The sequence below is a fragment of the Trachemys scripta genome, chromosome 1, assembly GCF_013100865.1.
Source record: "Trachemys scripta elegans isolate TJP31775 chromosome 1, CAS_Tse_1.0, whole genome shotgun sequence".
NCBI lineage: Eukaryota > Metazoa > Chordata > Testudines > Emydidae > Trachemys > Trachemys scripta.
In genome coordinates, this window is record NC_048298.1 from 342,149,801 (window position 1) to 342,170,810 (window position 21,010).

Here is a 21,010-nt window from a genome sequence, read left to right on the forward strand (position 1 = left end):
AGTTTTCTGCTTGTGCTCTGGCTCTCAGTCCAAGCTCCAGGCACAGCTGGCTGGTGATGTTGTGCTGGGCCCTCTTCCCTGAATCACTTACTGATCAGTCAAAAAGATATTAAATGCTTTCCCGATCTTACTGTGCTGTGTCAGTGTGACAAACTGGGGAATCGGTCTATGTACAATTCATTGGGTTGCCACCTTTCTAATTGCTGGTAACTGCACCCGCGAAACCCCTCCCCTTATTCCACCTCTTCTTCCAAGGCTGTGCCCCTGCTCTGCCCCTGTTAGTTGCCCCTCTCCTCCCCTCCCCCTGTCACTCACTGGATCATTTCGACGTCCCTCCCCACATCCTCAGTTGCAAGGGAGACATTTCAGATTTTGTTATTGTGGGTGAACTTTGACCATGATTCCAGGGGCTTCTTGGGCTCTTGAAAACTCTTGGGTTTTGGCAGATAACTTAGCAATTAGCACTGTATCTAATTCATATAGAAAAGAAAGAAAGAGAAATAAGTATTAGACCCTTAGAGCTCTAATACTAAAGTGTTCTGACATCTTGTTGCAAGTCACTTAAAGGACACAGGTTAGGTTTAAAATTTTAATATATATTCTTATGTAACCCCTTTGGGGTTTAGAGAGCATGGCCCCTTTAAATCTTTTTTCTAGGGGGGAGGGGAAGAGTGAGAAAAAAGGAGGGAAACTCCATGGGGTGGGGCTGGAGCTGGGTGGGAGAGAGCAGCCCGGAGGCTCTGGCAAAGGAAGCAGAGGGAACCTGCCTGAAGCCTGGGTAGGACAGGGCCGATCAGGGACAGCCCAGAACAGGCGCCAGGAGGAGCACGGTGCCAGGGAAGACTCGCCGAGAAGGACAGGCTGGAGCTGCACCCAGTATCACGGCTGCCCAGAACTGCATGGGGCTGTGAGAACTGGGGCTTGTGACTCTGCACTGGAGACAAGGAGGAGGGCAGTTGCTAGCTAGTTAAGTGGGGAGGTGGTCGCTCTGTGTGGCTTTGCAGAGAGAGGCAGAAGAGGGCACCAGAGGGGTTTGTTGGGGAAAGTTCACTGGCGCCGAAGACAACCAGGAGCACCCAAGACTCACCACTGGACTGGAACTTTGCTCAGGACTCCTGAACAATGTGTGCAGACACATTGCTCGGTGTCTGCCCTTCCAGACTGTGCTACCACTGGGCCCGTGGGGCCTTGGCTTGGATGCAACCTTGGTCTGCTGCTCCCCCTATATTTCCCCTTGTTGTGTTTCTCCTCTCATCCCTCTGTAAATAAATATCTCCCTTTGTTATATCCATTGTGCTTTTCCTGTGGATGTGTGTGTGTTCACTCTGGGGTGTTTGGAACAGGTGCCCCTGGGGTGGAAGGGATTTCTTGGCCAGAGCTGTCTGCAGAGCAGACTCCATTTTGGCCACGAGGGCGCTAAAGTTACACTTACTTTGTTACTAACTGTATACAGACAGCGACCCCATCAGGACTCCTGGGTTCTATCTCAGTTCTAGGAGGGCAGTGGGGTCTAGTAGGTTATGGCAGGAGACAGATACATCTGGGGTCTGTATAAGAACATCAGAATGACTATACTGGGTAAGACTAATGGTCTATCTAGTCCAGTATTCTGTCTTCCATCTGTGGCCAATGCCAAGTGCTTCAGAGGGAATGAACAGAACAGGGTAATCATCAAGTGATTCATGTCCTGTCACCCACTCGCAGTTTCTGGCAAACAGAGGCTTGGGACACCATCTCTGCCCATCCTGGCTATTAGCCATTGGTGGACCTATCCTCCATTAACTCATCTGGTTCTTATTGGACCCACGTTATAGTTTTAGCCTTGGTAACATGCGGTGGCAAAAAGTTACACAGGTTGACTGTGCTTTAAATAATGCTTAATTTCATTGTGTGACCCCTAGTTATGTGTTTTGTGAAGGAGTACAGAGCGTCACACATGTGTTGGCAGGATTCTGAGTGAGAGCAGAAGTGGAGTCCCAGAGTTCACACCTCACAGGAGCAGGGAGCTCACAACCTCCAGCTATTTCTGAAAATCTCATATTCATCTTGAGAGGGTGGCGAAGGCTCAGGCTCCGTCTTCCATCTTTTCCCCTGCATCCCACCAATGAACAGCCCCTGCCAGAGCAGGAGTCCATTTCTCTCTTGGTATGACGTGCTTATGGCAGGGAAGTCAGAACACGTGGTTCTGTCTCTCATCCTGCAACCCAATCTCCGTGTGACCTTGACAATATAACATCTCCCGGTGCCTTAGTTTGCCTATCTATTTAATGGGGCTATGGTTATAGTGACTTCCCTTTGCTAGGTGTTTTGAACATTCTTCAATGAAAGGTGCTGAACAGTCTGATGATAGTTACTAATGAGAATTACTGAACTCTGATCCCGTAGTAACAGCACCGTGTGCCTGCAGAAAGTGCTGGTGTCTCCCCTCAGGCATCTTTCTATAGATCTGTCTGTCTAATATCTACCCATCGCTCCTGAGATTTTACAGGATATCAGACCCAATGGAGTTTTAAGCATTATCCCTAGTTTTCCTACTTATCAACTATAATTTGTAAATATACACAAATGCACAGAGCAGCCAATTCCGCTCTGACTCAGCACAGAGCCCCAGTGTTCTCATCTCCCTTTGGGAAGGTCCCTTAATTACTGTTTACTCCTAAATCTGGACAAAGAACACAGAAGCCCAGACAGGCTTGTCTTCAACCTGTTTATATTCAGTTGCTCACTTATCTGCTAGAGGCTGAGTGAACCCCCCTGGGATTGCACAGAGCTATATTATAAACAGTGCACACCCCTGTGTCGGCTTTTGGCGTTGGATGTTGCTGCACATGCTGGGGTGAGAGAGGTGTGGGACACGGCTACCTGAGGGGGATTCCCAGGGAAGACGCTTCCATCTCAATATTTACAGGTACCCATGTCTTGCTGAGGAGCTGCCTGCTAAACTCATTGCCACAGGGGATGAGTTTGCCTCAGTATAACGGGCTGAAATGTCCCTCTTTGCTGGGCCCTCTGGGCGGATGGCCTCCAGCCCCAGGGTCACTGCATTTCAGTGTCACAGTGGATCCTTCAGGATGTCCAATACAAGGCCAAATTCTGAGGCCATGGCCCATAGTTTACCCAGGCCCCACTGAGGCAAAACTCCCCTTGGAGTAAGAACTGAGTAAAGACCTCAGGAGCTATCTGTGTGTTAATGCAGAGACACGGTCACATCCTCCTCTTGCATTTCAGGGCTCTGGCTGTTAACGGGGGAGCGGGGGCTGTTACCTGACTTTTATCTCCATGGAGCTGCTTGGGCTCCTCACTCGAACAATTATAAGAATTTTTCAACATGGGCAACACAATTTTTCTCCTAGCTCCATTTGAGAATGCAGCTCAAACGTTATGTTGGAAATGAAAAAACAAATCAGCTGGAAGCAGACAAACAGCATGTGAAATTTCAGTCCAAAGGTTTAAAGTTTGGCAAACTTTATTTTCCTCTCCTCTATCATAAGCGTCCTTCTTTATCTCGTCTCTTAACTAAACAGGCCCAGATTTTTCAGTCCGCATCTGGCAGCCTCCCCAATTCTCATAGCCTGTCTCAGAAATCCCCTTTCAGTCTGCTATACCCTTCATAGAGACTGAGTGACCAAAACGGAGCCCATGTCCAGAGCCGGGTATTCTCCATCCCATTCCTTAGGCATCCGAATTTGTCTTTGTTTTGGCCACTGCTGCGAATGAGCTGGTGTTTCCTTTAAGCTGCTATCGATGACTCCCAGGTCTTTCCCCTGATGTGTGTTCTATTTGGAATGTTTCCCTTGGGTACATGGTTTTTTTTTAATCCACGCTCATGTTTCCTGCTGGTGTCTATTAAGGTTTCCAACAACAGAACATGTAGGAATTATTGTCACATAGCGCACCATAAAATATGGAATTGGCATTAGCAGGGTCATTTTTTCATAATTCATTTATCTGAATAATGAACATGTCATTTTTCTGTGTGTGAAGAGAGGACAATCTGCTTCACCCATGAGAACATCCTCCAGTAGTACATGTAATGTCTCATATTAACATTGTCTCTCAATCCAGGAATTTGCACTGCGACCATCATGCTAGACCCTGGGCACATACAGTAAGTCCGGGGAACGTACGGTACATGCAGGAGACACCGTTCTGCCTCAGAGTTGGACACCTCCCCCTACTCCATGTCAGATTCCAACACAACCGACTTCACCAACCCCTCCACCTTCATCCTGCTGGGCATTCCTGGGCTGGAGGTGTCCCATATCTGGCTCTCCATCCCCTTCTGTGCAATGTACACCATAGCCATTTTGGGGAACTTTACCATCCTGTTCATTGTGAAGAGGGAGACGAGCCTCCATGGGCCCATGTACTATTTCCTCTGCATGCTGGCCATCACTGACCTGGTCCTGTCCATGTCCATCCTGCCTAAAACGCTGAGCATCTTCTGGTTCAATTCCAGGGAGATTGATTTCAGTGCCTGCCTCACCCAGATGTACTTTATTCACTGCTTTTCAGCGATTGAGTCTGGGATCTTCGTGGCCATGGGTTTGGATCGCTATGTGGCCATCTGTGATCCCCTGAGACATTCCACCATCCTGACAAACCATGTGGTGGCCAAGATTGGCCTGGCCGTGGTGCTGCGCAGTGGCATGCTCACACTACCCTATCCCTTCCTAGCAAGAAAGTGGCCATATTGTAAAACCAACATTATCCCCCAATCGTATTGCGAGCACATAGCCGTGGTGAAGCTGGCTTGCACCGACATCCGCATCAGTAGTTACTATGGTCTCTTTGTGGTATTCTCTGTGATTGGACTGGATGTGTTTTTTATTGCCGTGTCCTATACCCAGATCCTCAGGGCCATTTTTAACCTCCCCACAAAGGATGCCCGGCTCAAGACTTTTGGGACCTGCGGCTCCCACCTCTTTGTCATCTTAGCCTTTTACATACCAGCTCTGTTCTCTTTCCTCACGCACCGATTTGGCCACAGTGTGCCCCTGCATTTCCATGTTCTCATTGCCAACATGTACCTCCTGGTGCCCCCCATGCTAAACCCCATCATCTACGGGGTGAGGACCAAACAGATCCGGGACAGGCTGCTCCAGTTTTTTACTCATAAAGGGACCTAAAAGTTTTCTCCTTGTGCTCTGGCTTTCAGGCCGAGCTCCTTGCACAGCTGGCTGGTGATGTGGTGCTGGGCCCTCTTCTCTAAATCACTCACTGAGCAGTCAAAAGGACATTAAATCCTTTCCTGATCTCACTGTGCTGTGTCAGCGTGACAAACTGGGGAATTGGTCTATGTACAATTCATTGGGTTTTCACCTTTCTAATTGCTGGTAACTGCATCCCCGAAACCCCTCCCCTCACTCCACCTCTTCAGCCAAGGCTGTGCCCCTGCTCTGCCTCTTCTGCCCAAGATCTCACCCCATCAGTTGCTCCTCTCCTCCCCTCCCCCATCACTTACTGGATCATTTCCACCTCACTCCCTCCATCCTCAGCTGCAAGGAAGACATTTCAGATTTTTTTAGGGTGCATCCACTTTGACCATGATTCCAGGGACTTCTTGAGCTCTTGAAAACTCTTAGGTTTTGGCAAATAACTTAGCAATTAGCTGATAGGAGCACTGCATCTAATTCCTATATAAAAGAAAGAAAGAGAAATAAGAATTAGACCCACTCAGCTCTTATACTAAAGTGTTTTGACATCTTGTGGCAAGTCACTTAAAGGATGGTGGTTAGGTTTAAAAATTTAAAGTATATTCTTACTTTGTTACTAACTCTACAGAGAGAGAGAGAAAGAGAGAGAGAGACTCCATCAGAACTCCTGGGTTCTATCTCAGTTCTAGGAGGGGAGGGGAGTCTATTAGATTATGGCAGGCAACAGAGACATCTGGGGTCTGTATAAGAACATCAGAATGGCTATACTGGGTCAGACCAATGGTCCATCTAGCCAAGTATACTGTCTTCCAACAGTGGCCAATGCCAAGTTCTTCAGAGGGAACGAACAGAACAGGGTAATCATCAAGTGATTCATGCCCTGTCACCCACTCCCAGTTTCTGGCAAACAGCGGTTTGGGACACCATCTCTCCCCATCCTGGCTATTAGCCATTGGTGGATCTATCCTCCATGATCTAATCTGGTAATTATCAGCGTTCTTCCCTCACTCTGAACTTTGGGGTACAGATGTAGGATCCCACATGAAAGACCCCCTAAGCTTATATTCTACCATCTTAGGTTAAAAGTTCCCCAAGGCACAAATTACTTCCCTTGTCCTTGGACGGTATTGCTGCCACCACCAAGTGATTTACACAAAAATTCAGGGAAGCGTCACTTGGAATCCCTATATCCCCAAAATATCCCCCCAAGTCCCTTCACCCCATTTCCTGGGGAGGCTTGGAATAATATACCAACCAGTTGCCTAATCAATGTGAGAACAGAACAGACCGTTTGTCCTCAGGACACCAAAATTAATCAGGTTCTTTATTTATAAAGAAAAAAATAAAAGAATCACACCTGCAAAATCAGGATTTCTGGTAACTTTACAGGGTAATAAAAAGATTTAAAACACAGAGTATTCTGTTCTGGACTCAGCTTCATAGCTACAAAAAACAGGAATAAAACTACATCTGTAGCATAGGAAAATTCACAAGCCAAAACAAAAGATAACCTAACGCATTTCCTTGCCCTACTCACAGTTTCTGTGGTTTCAGATGGATTATTCCTGGTATATTTTCATGAGCTATGGTACCTGTTTGTCTTCTCCCTCCTTCCGGAGAGGAAACAACAAAAGAGAACAATAAACAAATCCTTCACCCCTCCCATATTTGAAAGTATCTTCATTGGTCCCTCTGGTCAGGTACCAACTAAGTTATTTGAACTGTTTAACCACTTACAGGTAAGGCAATCCAGTACAGCTGTCAAGGAAGGATTTTATGCTACTGCATACATAACGGTTGCTACCCTTCCCCCTATATTCATGACAGTAATCATCAAGTGATTAATTCCCTGTCACCCACTCCCAGTTTCTGGCAAACAGCGGTGAGGGACACTATCTCTGCCCATCCTGGCTATTAGCTATTGGTGGACCTATCCTCCATGAACTTATTTAGTTCTCTTTTGAACTCTGTTATAGTCTTGGCCTTTGCAACATCCCCTGGCAAAAAATTCCACGGGTTGATTGTGAAGAAATACTTTCTTTGTTTTAAATCTGCTTCCTATTAATTTCCTTGTGTGACCCCTAGTTATGTGTTTTGTGAAGGTGTAAATAATATTTCCTTATTTGATTTTTCAACACCAGTCTTGATTTTATAATCCTATACCATATCACCCTTAGTCGACTGTTTTCAAAGCTGAAAAGTACCAGTCTTATGTTGCCCTTCTTTGTACCTTTTCCAAATCTAGTACATCTTTTTTGAGATGGGGTGACCAAACCTGCATGCAGTATTCAATATGTTGGCCTACCATAGATTTATATAGAGGCAATATTGTATTTCTGTATATATTTTCTCCTAGTTATTCCCAAATTCTGTTAGCTTTTTTGACTGCTGTTGCACATTGAGTGGATGTTTTCGGAGAACTATCCACAATGTCTCCAAGATCTCTTTCTTGATGGGTAACACTATTTTTGACTCCATCATTTTGACAAGCCTTTTGTTATCTTAATTACCCTGCCTCTGTTTATAAACAAAGGCAGAGGCTCGGAGCCCCACAGAACTCATCACATACCACAGTCAAGCTGTGTTGCAGTTAAGAGCTACATCTGGGGCTAGGGTGTGCACTGTGAGCAGACCTCAGGTATGAAACTCAGGGTAGGCTAGAGCCCACCTGACTTCTCTACATGGCGCCCCTGCCCAACTGGGCTCCCTCTGCTCTGGGGGTGGGATGGGAGCTGCTTCAGCATGTCAAGGACCCTTCCTGCAAAAAGGAGATGGCTCTAGATCAGCAGGGGCTGGCACGGGTTAATGACCTGGTGCCTCCCCCAACCCTGCAGTAACTGGACACTGCCAGATCCCCTTTTCAACCAGACTTTCCAGTTGAGAACTGGGTACCTGGCCACCCTAAATGTCACTCAGACACAGAAGCCAAAAACCAGACTGTTGGGGTAAAAGTGTGTTGGGTGGAAACCTTATTAACTCACGTTTGATTTTATGAGCCATCCGTATCCTTATGTCTTTGGGCCTTTACTATACTTGTTCCTCACATGGTTGTGGTCAGAGGCAGGTGGCTGAGGGGAAGGCATCTGTCTATAAATAGGTTGGTCATTAAAGGCTATCAGCATCTAACGAGATCTCACTGGGAGAGAAGATGGGAGTAACTGTAGTCTACATAAAATCCAGTTTTCTCCAGCTTCTCTACAGAGGGGTGGGCATGGAAGGAATGGAACCTCCCAAGAAGAGGGAACAGAGAGAAGAGGTGTTGGTTCAGCCCTTTAAAAACACAGCAACTGGATGAGCCAGAAGAAACTGGGCCAGGAGAGAGGCACAAGGGCGGGAGGGGGACTCTTTTTGGTTGCAGGGCTATGGCTGCAGCAGAGAGACAGAATCCAGCTGGAGGAGAAGGCATATGTGATAAATGAAGGGGGAGAGCTCCCTTATGGACACACAGACAGCCAGTTAGCTGTAAAATCCCTCTTGGTGTCTGTTCAATGCTTGCTTCACCTCTAAAGGGTTAGCAAGCCCACAGGTAAAAGAAAAGGAGTGGGCACCTGGCCAAAAGAGCCAATGGGAAGGTAGAACTTTTTAAAATCGGGGGAAAAAACTTTCCCTTTGTCTGTTGTTCTCTGGGTTGCAGGAGCATGGAACAGCAATGCTATAAGCAGAAATGCTGTGTAAGGTTTGAACCAGGTATGAAAAAGTACTTTCCATACCTAGAAGAAATAGTTTGGTTAGGGAATGTTTAGTTAGACGCTATCAGATTTATTTTCTAACATGTCTCTAAGGGGTGAACCTGGGTCAATCAGCCCGCAAGTAGCTTAACCCTTTCTGGCCATGTGTCACAGAATCCCTTTGCAAGGCCTGGGTCTGTTTGCTTTAATGATCCTGTGCCCCGAAAGAGAGAAACTGGAAACAGAGTGCACCCAAGGGGGAGCTCTGGGAAGGGTCTGCTGAACCAATTGGAGAGTCTGGGGGAACTGAGACGAAACTGGTCTCAGGGCCTAGTCTCTTGGTGTGCAGCTCTCTGCTTGCAGTGAGAGTGGGCCTAGAAACTCAGAGCCAGAGGCAGGGCCTGAACGCTGCTCTGACTCAAAAGCACATGGGTCCAGTGTGTGGGACTCAAACACAGCTGTGTGGTGTCTGTCCACCCATGGGAGATTGAGCGGGACTGTAACAGCAAACATGGACCTGCTACACAGATGTTGAAGGACTGTGTGTGGAAGGGGAGTGGGGTTGGGCAGGGAGGTGTCCACAAGATGTTCTCCTCACCCAGATGTGGCTCCTCTGCCCTCAGTGTTTCCCGGAGTACTCTGGTTCCCAGACTGATTCAGCCGGGCTCCCCTGAAGGAAATGCTTCCTGAACCAGGCAGTGCCGGTTTGGGGTCAGGGAGAGGATTTGTTTCTCCCTTGGAAAGTGCTCCCCAGAATGGCAGAGGCAGGGAGCCCCGGTTCTATTGGGTTTCATCCCATCACGCTCTCTCTCTCTCTCTCTCTCTCATCCTTTCCATGCATTTAGGTCCATATCTCCCTTTTCTTTGTAACTCACCTCCCCACACACACACACGGCTCCCTATCTCTGTCACCTCTAATGTGCATCCCACTCTAGGTGCCAGTTACAAATGCTCTAGGGGCTGTTATTCCATTGACTTCAGTGGAAATTGCAGGTGTAGCGCTGTGAATCGCTGCATCTGAGAGCTGATCTGGCAGGGCAAGAAGCTGTGCACATTAGTCTGGTTATTAATCCAGATAAAACTAAGTTCTTGGCCATTACCCTCAAGCAGCCTGCAGCTAAAAACTACACCCAGCTCAGTATTAATCTGTCTGGGGGGACTGATGGACAAGTGGCAGCTTAAGAGACAGGGCTGGAGGCTGCTCGAAAGATGTGGGCGCTCGTAGAGGAGCAGCAAACTTGCTACAAAGCTGCAGATCTACAGAACAATGGGTTCCCCAGCTCCCATGGATGGAAGAGAAATGTGGGGGCTGAGGAAGGCTGAGGAGCTCCATGCTGATGTTTTCAATGCTTGGAATCTCCAGCACCTGCTCCATATCAGGTGGTAGCACAAGATCAGGAGTGAGGATATTTTGAACACAGCAACAGCCCCCATCAGCACTGTGTCAGTTTTTGCAGCTTTTTTGATAGGGACACATTACTAGCATGAAAGACCAGCACATTCTGAAGTTGGCATACCTAGGAATGCCACTACCTGGCCCGCGATCACATGGTAGTCAAAAGCTTCAGTGGCACGACAAGACTGACAGGGATGGACATAAACCAAATATACAACCAGACCTCCTTAAACACCTTCCCAGAGATTGATCTGGCATCGCTTGGGTTGTAAGGGGGCTACGTTCCTTTGGATTTGCCATGAAAGTGTTTATGATTTCTGATGGGACAAATGGCTCCTCAGATACTGTGGCAAACTGTCTTTTGAACCAGCAATGTGTTTGCTGCTGAGTTCTGAAAAACAGAAAGTGCAGGTGACACTCGCTGAAAAAGGAAAGGGGGAGGGACATTTTGAGAGGCTCATGTATTGTGTGTGAGATGGATAGTGCGGAAAACACTCTTTCATTTTCCTCTACTCTGAACCTCAACATGCTTTCCTCCTGTCGTACAGACCAGAATGTAGTATTTTTCAGGACATGGATGTATGCCTTATATAAAAATACAACTACTAGATCAGAGAGATCTAGTTCGATAGATATATTGCTGTGACATGCTGTAACCCAAAGCAGAACCTTTCTACCCCCATATTTACCACAGTTATATAGTTGCAACAAATCTTGTATAAAATATATCATGTGAGATGTCTAAGGAAAAGTTATAGTTTGATGAATATGATTATTTTATCTGTATGAATGTCTCATGTTTGTATCAAAAGTTACAATTATTGACTATAAATGTGCATTTCAAATGTTTTTGCTCCTGTGTTAAGTCCCACAAGGTAGTTTACTTCCAGTCTAGACAGCACATTGTGAATGGACTATTCAACTGGATGGCCCATCAGTGAACACAATGGGCCATGGAAGAAACTTATCCCCACCTGATGGACTTTCCTGTGGACATTCTAGCCAGAATATTGGTAATGGCCCCCGCTGTGACTCATGGAAGCTTGCAAGGGCATGTGACAAGCGCATGTGACACTGGACTCCATCTTGTTCCTGTATTTTCCACTAATTGTGCTGCAGGCTTTGTTTGGGACAATGAAGTTTCCCCCATATGGCAGAAGCTATAAAAGGGAGATGTGACATCACCAGTTGGTCTCACTGCAACCCACAGCTGAACATCTGAAAACTCAGCTAGAGGAAAAGGGCTATGACTGGGGAGGTGGTCCCAGGTTGGAAAAGAGAAATTCCACTGTGTGTATGGAGGATTAGTGAACTGTTTGTACTATGACAGTGAGACACTGCTTGATTAAAATATCTTCTAGTTTACAGAACTCAGATTGTGATTTTGCTTTATTTATTAGGTAATCTACTTTGATCTGTACAGTTATTACTTATAATCACTTAAAATTTATCTTTCTGAAGTTAATAAAGCTGGTTTAATTTGTTTTGCCTAAACCAGTCTGTTGTTTGAAGTATAAAGGAAAATCTATTCAAAAACCAGGGCTGGTGCATTCTCCTAGTCTGGGAAGTTGGGGAGAATTGACTGGAGTCTCTCTATTGTTGTTTCATGAGTGGCTGGCGAAAGCATTCATGTAACTTAGCTAGGTGTGTCCCTGCCTGTGAATGTTTGTGTGAATGCAGGGCCTGGAGGGGTTTGTAGCTTTTCACTTTATCACAGTGTGAGAGGGGGCCCAGACTGGTATGCCAGATGGCTCAGCTGTACCCCAGTTCCAGGTTGCACCCCAGGGAAGTCGGTCATAGTGGCGCAGTGATCAGGGTGAAGTGCACAGCTTGTTGTTCTGAGTGAGATTTGCACTTCAGACACTGGTGCAGAGATTTTTCAGTGAGACTTTAAGTGTAGTAGCTGGAGATCAGTCAAAGAGGTTACCAATTCATTTGCTTTTTTCGGGAAAGGGAAACAGGGACAGAAAAGCAGCAAAATAAGTGAAAACAGCAAAACAATTGTGAAGTTGGAGCTATTCGGATTGCAGACAGCAGATAAAGAAGAAGAACATATGAATATTGTGGAGCTAAAGCAAGCAGAAGCCTGCCAGAGAGGAGGCTGAACACAGGAGGGCTATGGAACTAACACAACAAGAAACTGAGGAGAGAGAGGGAGAGTGGAAACACTAATTGGACTTGCTGGAAAAGCAGAACCAGAAACATCCCACTCCACTGATTCCCACCTCTTCAAAAATCCAAAATTGGGAAGAGTTGGATTGTGCATACAATGAGGCAGGTGATATTGCTGAATCCTTCACTACCTTTGAGAGGCTGTGTGTGATTCATAAGATTCCTGATAACAAGAAGATGCCCACATTAGTAAAAATTACCTGGTAAAGCACTGCGTATATTCAATAAAATGGCAATTGAGGATGCTTTAGATTATTGTAAATTCAACTAAATGTTTTTGAAATAATTTCAGATTACCCTTAAAAGATATAGAGTGAAATTGAGGAATCCTAACAGGGGTGCTGGCATGAGGAATGTGGAATATTTAAACAAAATGAAAGATTTGATGGGGAAGTGGGTCAGGGGCAAAGGTGTTAGACGCTTTGAAGGAATGTTTGATGTTGTTACTCAGGAGCGTTTATTACACATATATAAAGATGATGTAAAACTGTGTCTTTGGGACAAAAATATGAAACCTGTGGATGGAATGGTTCTCTAGCTGATGATTTTGAGCAGACACAAGCGTCTGTTGTGAATAAACCACAGTCAGAAGGGTTTACACTTAGTGGGAAGCAGGTTCTGTTTTATCCCATTCCTCTAATCCCCATCCCAAATCTCCTGTAGAAGCAGAAGAGCCCAGGAGATGCTATCAGTGTAATTCCACTGACCACATGAGGAATCAATGCCCAGTGCTGGGAGGAAGCAGGCAGCAGGTAGCCCATGGGAATGCTGTGACCCTGAGCCCAGAAACCTCTCAGACACCTGTCAATTATCATACTCGGCTGTAAAATTAGCCACTGCACAACTAGACATGAAGCACATCAAGGCTGTCAGCAACTGTGGCAGGGAACACCTTCAGTGGGAAAATACAGGCAGAAATTTCTGTGGTTAGAAGGAGCATAGTGCAAGAAGGTGACACACTGCCAGGACAGATGGCAGAGCTTTTATTAGTAGGAGGTCACAAAACCCATGTACATATGGCTAAAGTTCACATGGAACCCAAGGGTTTGGAAGCTGTATTATCAGTAGATGATAATCCTATTGATCTGCTAATTGGTTATGATTTATTCCATGTAGCTTGGGCCGTTAAAGTATCCGCCTCCGGGAAGAAGGAGAATTTGCTGGGACCAGAGGGAAAGTCCCAGGAACTGCTGAAGGAATGAGAGAGACTCTCCTTGATTCCTCTGCAGCTGGGAGAAGCTGCATGCTTCCTGGGATGGGGATGGTTGAGACCAACTCATGCCCTGCAGCTGAAGGCAGCGTCTCCTCAGGGAGGGAGGAGAGTGCATTGCCTGTCAGGGAGAAAAATGTCCAGGTTGCAGCTAAACAAGGGACAAACCCAATGCTAGGGGGCATAGGAGGATGTTTCCCAGAGGGGAACACAGAGAGGGATGATAAAATTGTGGAAACCACTGAGGAGATGGGTGAGAGTCCTTTAATATTGCAGCAGGAGGCAACACCACCTCAGGAATCTCAGAGGGTGTAGTGCCTGTCAGTGAGACAACTGTCCAAGCTGTTAGCTGTGAGCCCCTCATGGCTGGGCAGGGGAGAGATCCCACTCTAGAGAGCATAGCAGTATGTATCTGGGGAGTGGGGCCAGAGGAGGTAACTGGGGGAGGAATGGTGGGAGTACAGGAATGTCTCCTCACTGATCACATGGGGGAGGTTGCCCAGAACAGAATGGATGATTCAGCATCTGTGCACCCAAGCACCCAACCTCTGGCTTACACTGTGAGATGGAACTGTGTAACTGACGTCCTGGAGGGGAACAGTCACACAACTGACCTCTCAGCGATAGAGCGGGGGATGATGGAGGGTACCCCAATGCAGGTCCCAATTTTGCAGGACTTTGTTTCTGACGTGCTTCTGAAAACTAACTCAGTCTCTTTAGGACAGAATGTAGCTCTTACTGAGGAGACAGTTGCTTGTGAAAATGCTAATGACCCAACAGAGAGAGGGGAGGAGGTAATTCCATGGGCTGGTAAGACACAGAAAGCAGCTGTGTAAGGGTTCCTGAGAAAGTAAACATTTCTTAGCCCAGAAAGCACAGATCACAACTCTCCAGGAAAGGGGGGTGGGAAAGGTCCCAGTGCTTAGAGTAGGGATTGCAGGGAACGACCGAGGGTGAGGGTGTAGATTTTTCACATGGGCATAACCCTGGGGTTGGGAAGGAGCTCCACAGAGGGCTAGCCAACATGCAAAGTCCACTTACATCCTTACCTCACCAGACCCTGGAATACCAAGAACCCAAAGATGTCATTAGACTAAGATCCTCACTGAAGGGGACACTGAGGGGAAAGGAAAACCAGTAAATAAACACATGTTAAGATTCAGGAAGGAGTTGAAAGACAAAAAGGTATTGAACAAACCAAAGTCTCTGAGCAAAAGGCGTCGTATAATAACAATTCTTCAAAATTCATACTTGTGATACAACTTTTAGTGTTGTTGTGAAATCTCATTATGCAGAGTTTCTAGCAAATGGTTATTCTTATAACAAAGAATTTGGTACTGATGCTAAATCCTATGAAAAGTGTAATATGCATGGTTTGGGGGAAAGTTTTTGACATAATAGGAGTAGTAAACAAAAAGCCTTATGGGGATACTGCTTCTCAGCTAACACCTGTAAACAAGCTCAAAGCTTGTCACAGCAGGAAACCATAATAAACCTGCTCTGCTGTGTGAAAGGGGACACTGAGGCACACCTCATGGCCTTGGTGAATATCTGTATTGAATTATCACCATTTGGAAAAACACAATGGTTAACCATGCTGCACAGACACAAAGAGATGTTTTCTAGCGATGCAGAGAAGGCATACTTCCTGACTTTTGAGATCACTAGGCTGCTCCACAAACTGTTAAAAGGTACACAGACCTTTGCAACGAGACCTGTGGGTAACACTACAATGTTTGCAAAACTTGGGAGTTGTATGGTCAAAAGCTAAAGGGGGCTTTGGCACACTGCCTCCGCAGTAATCAGTGTCTAACACTAAGGGGGGAGGTGTGACATTCTGTGCCCCTGAGCTGCACCCTGGTACCCCCATATTTACCAAGGTGATATGATTATGATGTGTTTTATCTAAGGTATGTCACGTTAGGTTTCAATGGAAAAGTTATGATTTGCTGAATAGGATTACCCTATTTGTATGCATGTATCATTTTTGTACCTAAAGTTATGAATATTGATGTAGTACCAGTATTTGAAGTGTGTTTGCTCTTGGGTAACATTCACAATGCAGTTTACGTCCAGTCTAGCCAGCACATTGTGGATGTACCATTCAGGGTAATGGCCCATTAAAAATCACAATAGGTCTTAGAAGAAGTTTATCTGCACCTGTGACTTTCCTGTGAACACTCTAGCCAGGATATGGGTAATGGCAAGGGCATGTGACCAGCTCATGTGACACTGGACTCCATTTTATGCTGTACTTTCCCACTAATTGTGCTGGGGGCTTTTCCTTTAAAAAATGAAGTTCCCTCCACATGGTCTCACTCTCTCCACAACTCAAAATGTGGAAGCAGCTTAGGAACAAGGACTGAACTGAGACTGTGGTCCCAGGCTGAAGGGGTATGGAAGACTGGTGGGATGTTTGTACCATCAGGGTGAGACACGGATTGATTAAAATTTTGTCTAGTGTATAGAACATACATTGTAATATTGTTTATTTCTGAGGTAACAAACCTTGATCAGTACGCTCTTACTTATAGTCACTTAAAATCTATTCCTAAAACAGAGTGTTGTTTGAAATGCAAAAGGGAAATCTCCTCAGGAAATGGAGTTGGTGCATTGTCCTCTCTACATTGAGAGAGGGGCAGACTGGGTAATAAACTTACACTGGTCAGACTTTTGAGAAGGGCAAGACAGTACAGCTCTGGGGTCAGAGCCTGGGGAGCTGGGAGGAACTGGCTGGACCTTTCTATTGTTGGTTCATGGGTGGCTAGTGAAAGCTTTCATGAAACTGCAGCTGGGTGTGTCCCTGTCTGTGTATAATTGTGTAAGTGCAAGACCTGGAGAGGATAGCAGTTTCCCATAACCTCACAGTGTGAGAGGGAGCCCAGATTAGTAAGCCAGAGGGCTCAGCGGTATCCCAGTTCCAGCTTACACCCCACAGAATTCCATCACACCCACACAACGAACAAGTCCTCCTAGACAATGAGTCCATTTCCCAGTTGTCATGCGCTCATTTACTGAAGGAGAGGTGGTTGTTACAGTAGGTGAGTCAGGACTCATGAGTTCTGTCTGCAATTCTCTGTGGGACCTTCGCCAAGTCACGTCTCCCTTTGCCTGAGTTTACCTATCTGTATAATGGGGATATGTTCATAGGGACTTTACCTAGCTAGGTATTTTCAGGATCCATCAATGAAAGGTGCAGCACCGTATGATGATAGTTCTTGATGAGAATTACTGATCTTTGATGTCTTAGCGACAGCCCCGTGTGCCTGCAGAAAGTGCTCATGTCTCCCCTCAGTCATCTGTCTGCAGATCTGTCTGTCTACTATCTACCTATACATCATGGGCATTTACAGGGTATCAGACTCTACGGAGGCCAAGTTATTATCCCTAGTTTTCTTCCTAATCAACTATAATTTTTAAATATACACAAATGAACAGAGCAGCCAATTCCTCTCTGACTCCGCGGAGAGCCCCACAGTCTTCAACTCCCTTTGGGAAGGTCCGTTCATTACTGTTTACTCCTAAAGCTGGACAAAACCCACAGAAGTGCAGACATGGAAAGAGAGACACTGGCTAGAGTGTCTCCGGTCTCCAGCCTGTTTACATCCAGATGCCGCTTCTCCCCTAGAGGCTGAAGGAACCCCACTGGGATTGCACAGAGCTCTATTATAAATGGTGCACACCGTGTTTGGCTTCGGCATGAGATGTTGATGCAGACGCTGGGGTGAGAGAGGTGTGGAACACAGCTACCTGAGGGGGATTCCCAGGGAAGACACTTCTGTCTCAGGATTCCCAGGTACCCATCTCCTGCTGAGGAGCTCACCTGCTCGACAAACCCGGTGTAACATGGGCATAATGGGATAGAGAATAGGTCTGTTTTCCTTGCTGCTCTGCACAGCCATTAAACAACCCAGGGTCCTTGCCACAGGGGTGAGTTTGCTCCTTTATCACTGTCCAAAATGCCATAACTTTCTGTGGACACCCACCCACCCCTGCCAATAGCCTCAAGCCCTGAGGCGGCTTCATTTTAGTGGCACAGTGGATCCTTAATAATGAAAAGTGTTAGTAGATGTACAATACAAGGCCAAATTTGGAGGCTATGCCCTGTATTTTGCTCAGGCCCCGCTGAGGGAAAATTCTCCATGGAGTAAGAACTGAGTAAAGACCTCAGGAGCCAGATGTGTGTTAATGCAGAGACACTGTCACCTCCGCCTCTTGCATTTCAGGGCTCTGGCTCTTAACGCAAGGGGTCAGGGAGGAGTTACCTTAATTTTATCTGCTGGAAAGCATGGAGGTGCTAAGGNCTGAGTAAAGACCTCAGGAGCCAGATGTGTGTTAATGCAGAGACACTGTCACCTCCGCCTCTTGCATTTCAGGGCTCTGGCTCTTAACGCAAGGGGTCAGGGAGGAGTTACCTTAATTTTATCTGCTGGAAAGCATGGAGGTGCTAGGGCTCCTCACTGGAATAACTATAAGAATTTTTCAACATGGGCAAGACATCTTCTCTCCTAGCTTCATTTGAGACGTTGGCTGAACTGGTATGCCTGAAATTTTCAAAACACAATTCAGACAGAAGCAGACAGCCAGCATTGCAAATATAAGTCCACATGGTTAAAGTTTGGCAAACATATAAAGAATTGAAAATGAGGTCTCCTAATTGAAGGTGTCAGACAGACATAACGAAGGGTGTCCCCAGAACCACCTACAATGGCCGATCCATTTGTGAATCCTATTCAGCTAAGCTGTTTGCTCCAATAATGTCGGTGGCAAGGAGTACAACAGGCCAAATATGAAGTATTTTGACAATTTTCTTTTCTCAGTGTTATATGGTCAGATTTTCAATGTAATTGATTGTTCCCTTTTTTGTGTGTTGTGAAACAGAGTAAATACAAATGCCGGATCTACTTTCTTTGTTGATAGAGTCATATTATTTAAGGTCAGAAGGAACCATTTTATCATCCAGCCTGACATCCTGTGTAACACAGGCCATTAAATTTTACCCAGCTACCCCTGATTCGAGCTTCATAACTTATGTGTGACTAAGAACTGTTCCACTCTAGGATTTTACATTATAGAATCATAGAGCTATGGGGTTAGAAAGGAATGCAAGCGTCAGCTAGACTGACCCCCTGCCCAGATGCAGGATGTGTTGTATCTAAACAGCCCAGAAAATTGGGTGTCCTGCCACCTTTGGCTTCCACAACCTCTCAAGGCATCTGTTCCATTGTCCTCCTGTTCTTACAGTGAGGAAGTTTTTTCTCAGATATAATCTAAATCTGCTATGCTGGAGTTTGAACCCACTGCCTGTTGTCCTGTGCTCTGCGGCAAGGGAGAATAACTTTCCTCCATCTTTCTTATCGCAGCCTTTCAAGTATCTGAAGATCGCTCCCATCTCCCCCTCAGTCTCCTCTTTTCCAAACAAAACACATATGGTTGGTTCGGCCCTTGCTCATAGGGCTTCCCTTCTATCCCTTTCATCATCGTTGTCGCTTGCCAATCTGCCAATCTTTGGGTCATCTGTAAATTTTATCTGCAGTGATTTTGCATTTGCTTCAAGATCATTGATGAATATACTGAACTGCTTTCTGAGACCTATCAATTAGCCAGTTTTTAGTCCACTTTAAATTTGCTCTACAGATATTGTATAGTGTGCATTTTTTTATCTTATTTTTTTCCTCTACTAAAAGAAATGCCTCACAGAAATCAAACTCTATTGCATCTGCTTGGTTCCCTTGATCAATTAAAAGTATACTCTCATTTAAGGATGAAATTGGGTTGATTTGACAAGACATGTTTTCCATAAACCATTTTGTTATCCTGCATTAATTATAATCCTATGACTTTTTTTTAACTAATCCTAGACCAGCTTTTCCATTCTTTATTAATTTTGTTTAATCTTTTTTTTTAAACTTTCCCTTTTTTACTGAATACTTTACGTTTAACACAGAACTGCCCTATTTCTCCCCTCCACCATTTTTCCCCCCTTTTGTCTCTCCAGCTGCCTCACTGTTTACTTCTGGTTCCGAGTGAGATGTGCACTTGATCAGTCAGTTTGTAACTCTGGTGTTTGAAAGTCTGCGATTCAATTGTAGATGCTGTTTATCGCCATGTTTGACTGTTAATGGACTGGAAACTATTTCATCACCTCATGTGATATGAGTACCTTATACTGCTTCATTCCAAATGCAGAACTCAACTATTTCTTGACCACGTCTCCCTTTTCTGCAACATTAACAAACTTCGTTTCTCCCTCAAAGAGTTGGCCTAAACCTTTCCTAGGATTTCTTTTTTTCTTAATATACTTTAATAACCTCCTTTTTGTGATCCTTAAACCTGCAAAGCATGGATTTTTCCATGATGTTTTTAGCATCCCTATCAATTTTCATAAATTCCAATTTGTATTATTTTCTCTCTCTATTTTCCCTTTTCCTCATTTGTTATATGTCTATAGTGTCTATAGATGTTACTGTTTGGGAACTGTTCTGTGTTTGTCCATTTGTATATACTCAGTTCTTTCTTCATTTTGCTCTCTTCTATCATATGCCCCCTTCTTTGTCTTTTCTCTAAACTAAACAGTCCCAGACTTTTCAATCTGTCCGCATACGGCAGCCTCCCCCTTTCTCATAGACTGTCTCAGAAATCCTTTTCTACCTGCTATGTCCTTCATAGAGACTGACAGTCCACAACTAAGCACGTGTCCAGAGCAGGTTATTCTTCACCCCATTGCTTAGGCATACGAACATTGTCTTTGTTTTCACCGTGGCTGTGAATGAGTAACTGTTTTCATGGAGCTCCTATCAATGATGCCCAGGTCTTTTCCCTGAGTTTGGTTCTAGTTGGGTTTGTTTGGGGTTTTGTTTGTTGGGTTTTCTTTCTAGTTGGGTTTTTTTCTAGTTTTTTCCCTCTGGTACATGTTTTGTCAAAACTTTGTTTCTTTTCCACTGTTAGATTTTGAACAATAGGGTGAATGGGGAACTCCCTGCAGAATGGACTCTCTAGCCTGGGTTTCATTGTATTAAGGAACAATGATGAATAGCCAGTATCCACACTCATGTTTTCCACTGGTGCCTATTAAGGTTTCCCATACCAAGATATGTAGGAATTCTTGATGTACAGAACACCATAAAATATGGAATTGACATTAGTATGGTCAGTTGTTCATAATTTATTTCTCTGAATTGTGTAATTGTCATTTTTCTATGTGTGAAGAGTGAAAAATCTGCTTCACCCTTGAGAACAGCTTCCAGTAGTGCATGTAGTGTCTCATATTAACATTGTCTCTCCATACAGGTATTTGTACTGCGACCATCACCCTAGACACTTGGCACATACAGGAAGTCAGGGGAACATACGATACATGCAGGAGACACCGTTCTGCCTCAGAGTTGAACACCTTCTCCCCTACTCC

At 45.3% G+C, this 21,010-nt stretch overlaps 1 protein-coding gene across 1 annotated transcript; it reads left to right on the forward strand.

Moving 5' to 3' along the window:
- The first annotated feature begins 4,181 nt into the window (after window positions 1-4,181).
- Window positions 4,182-5,129, forward strand: LOC117872698 (olfactory receptor 52R1-like). Its single transcript, XM_034761425.1, has one exon. The coding sequence runs from the start codon at window positions 4,182-4,184 to the stop codon at window positions 5,127-5,129; it is 948 nt and encodes a 315-aa protein (XP_034617316.1).
- Window positions 5,130-21,010: the final 15,881 nt, after the last annotated feature.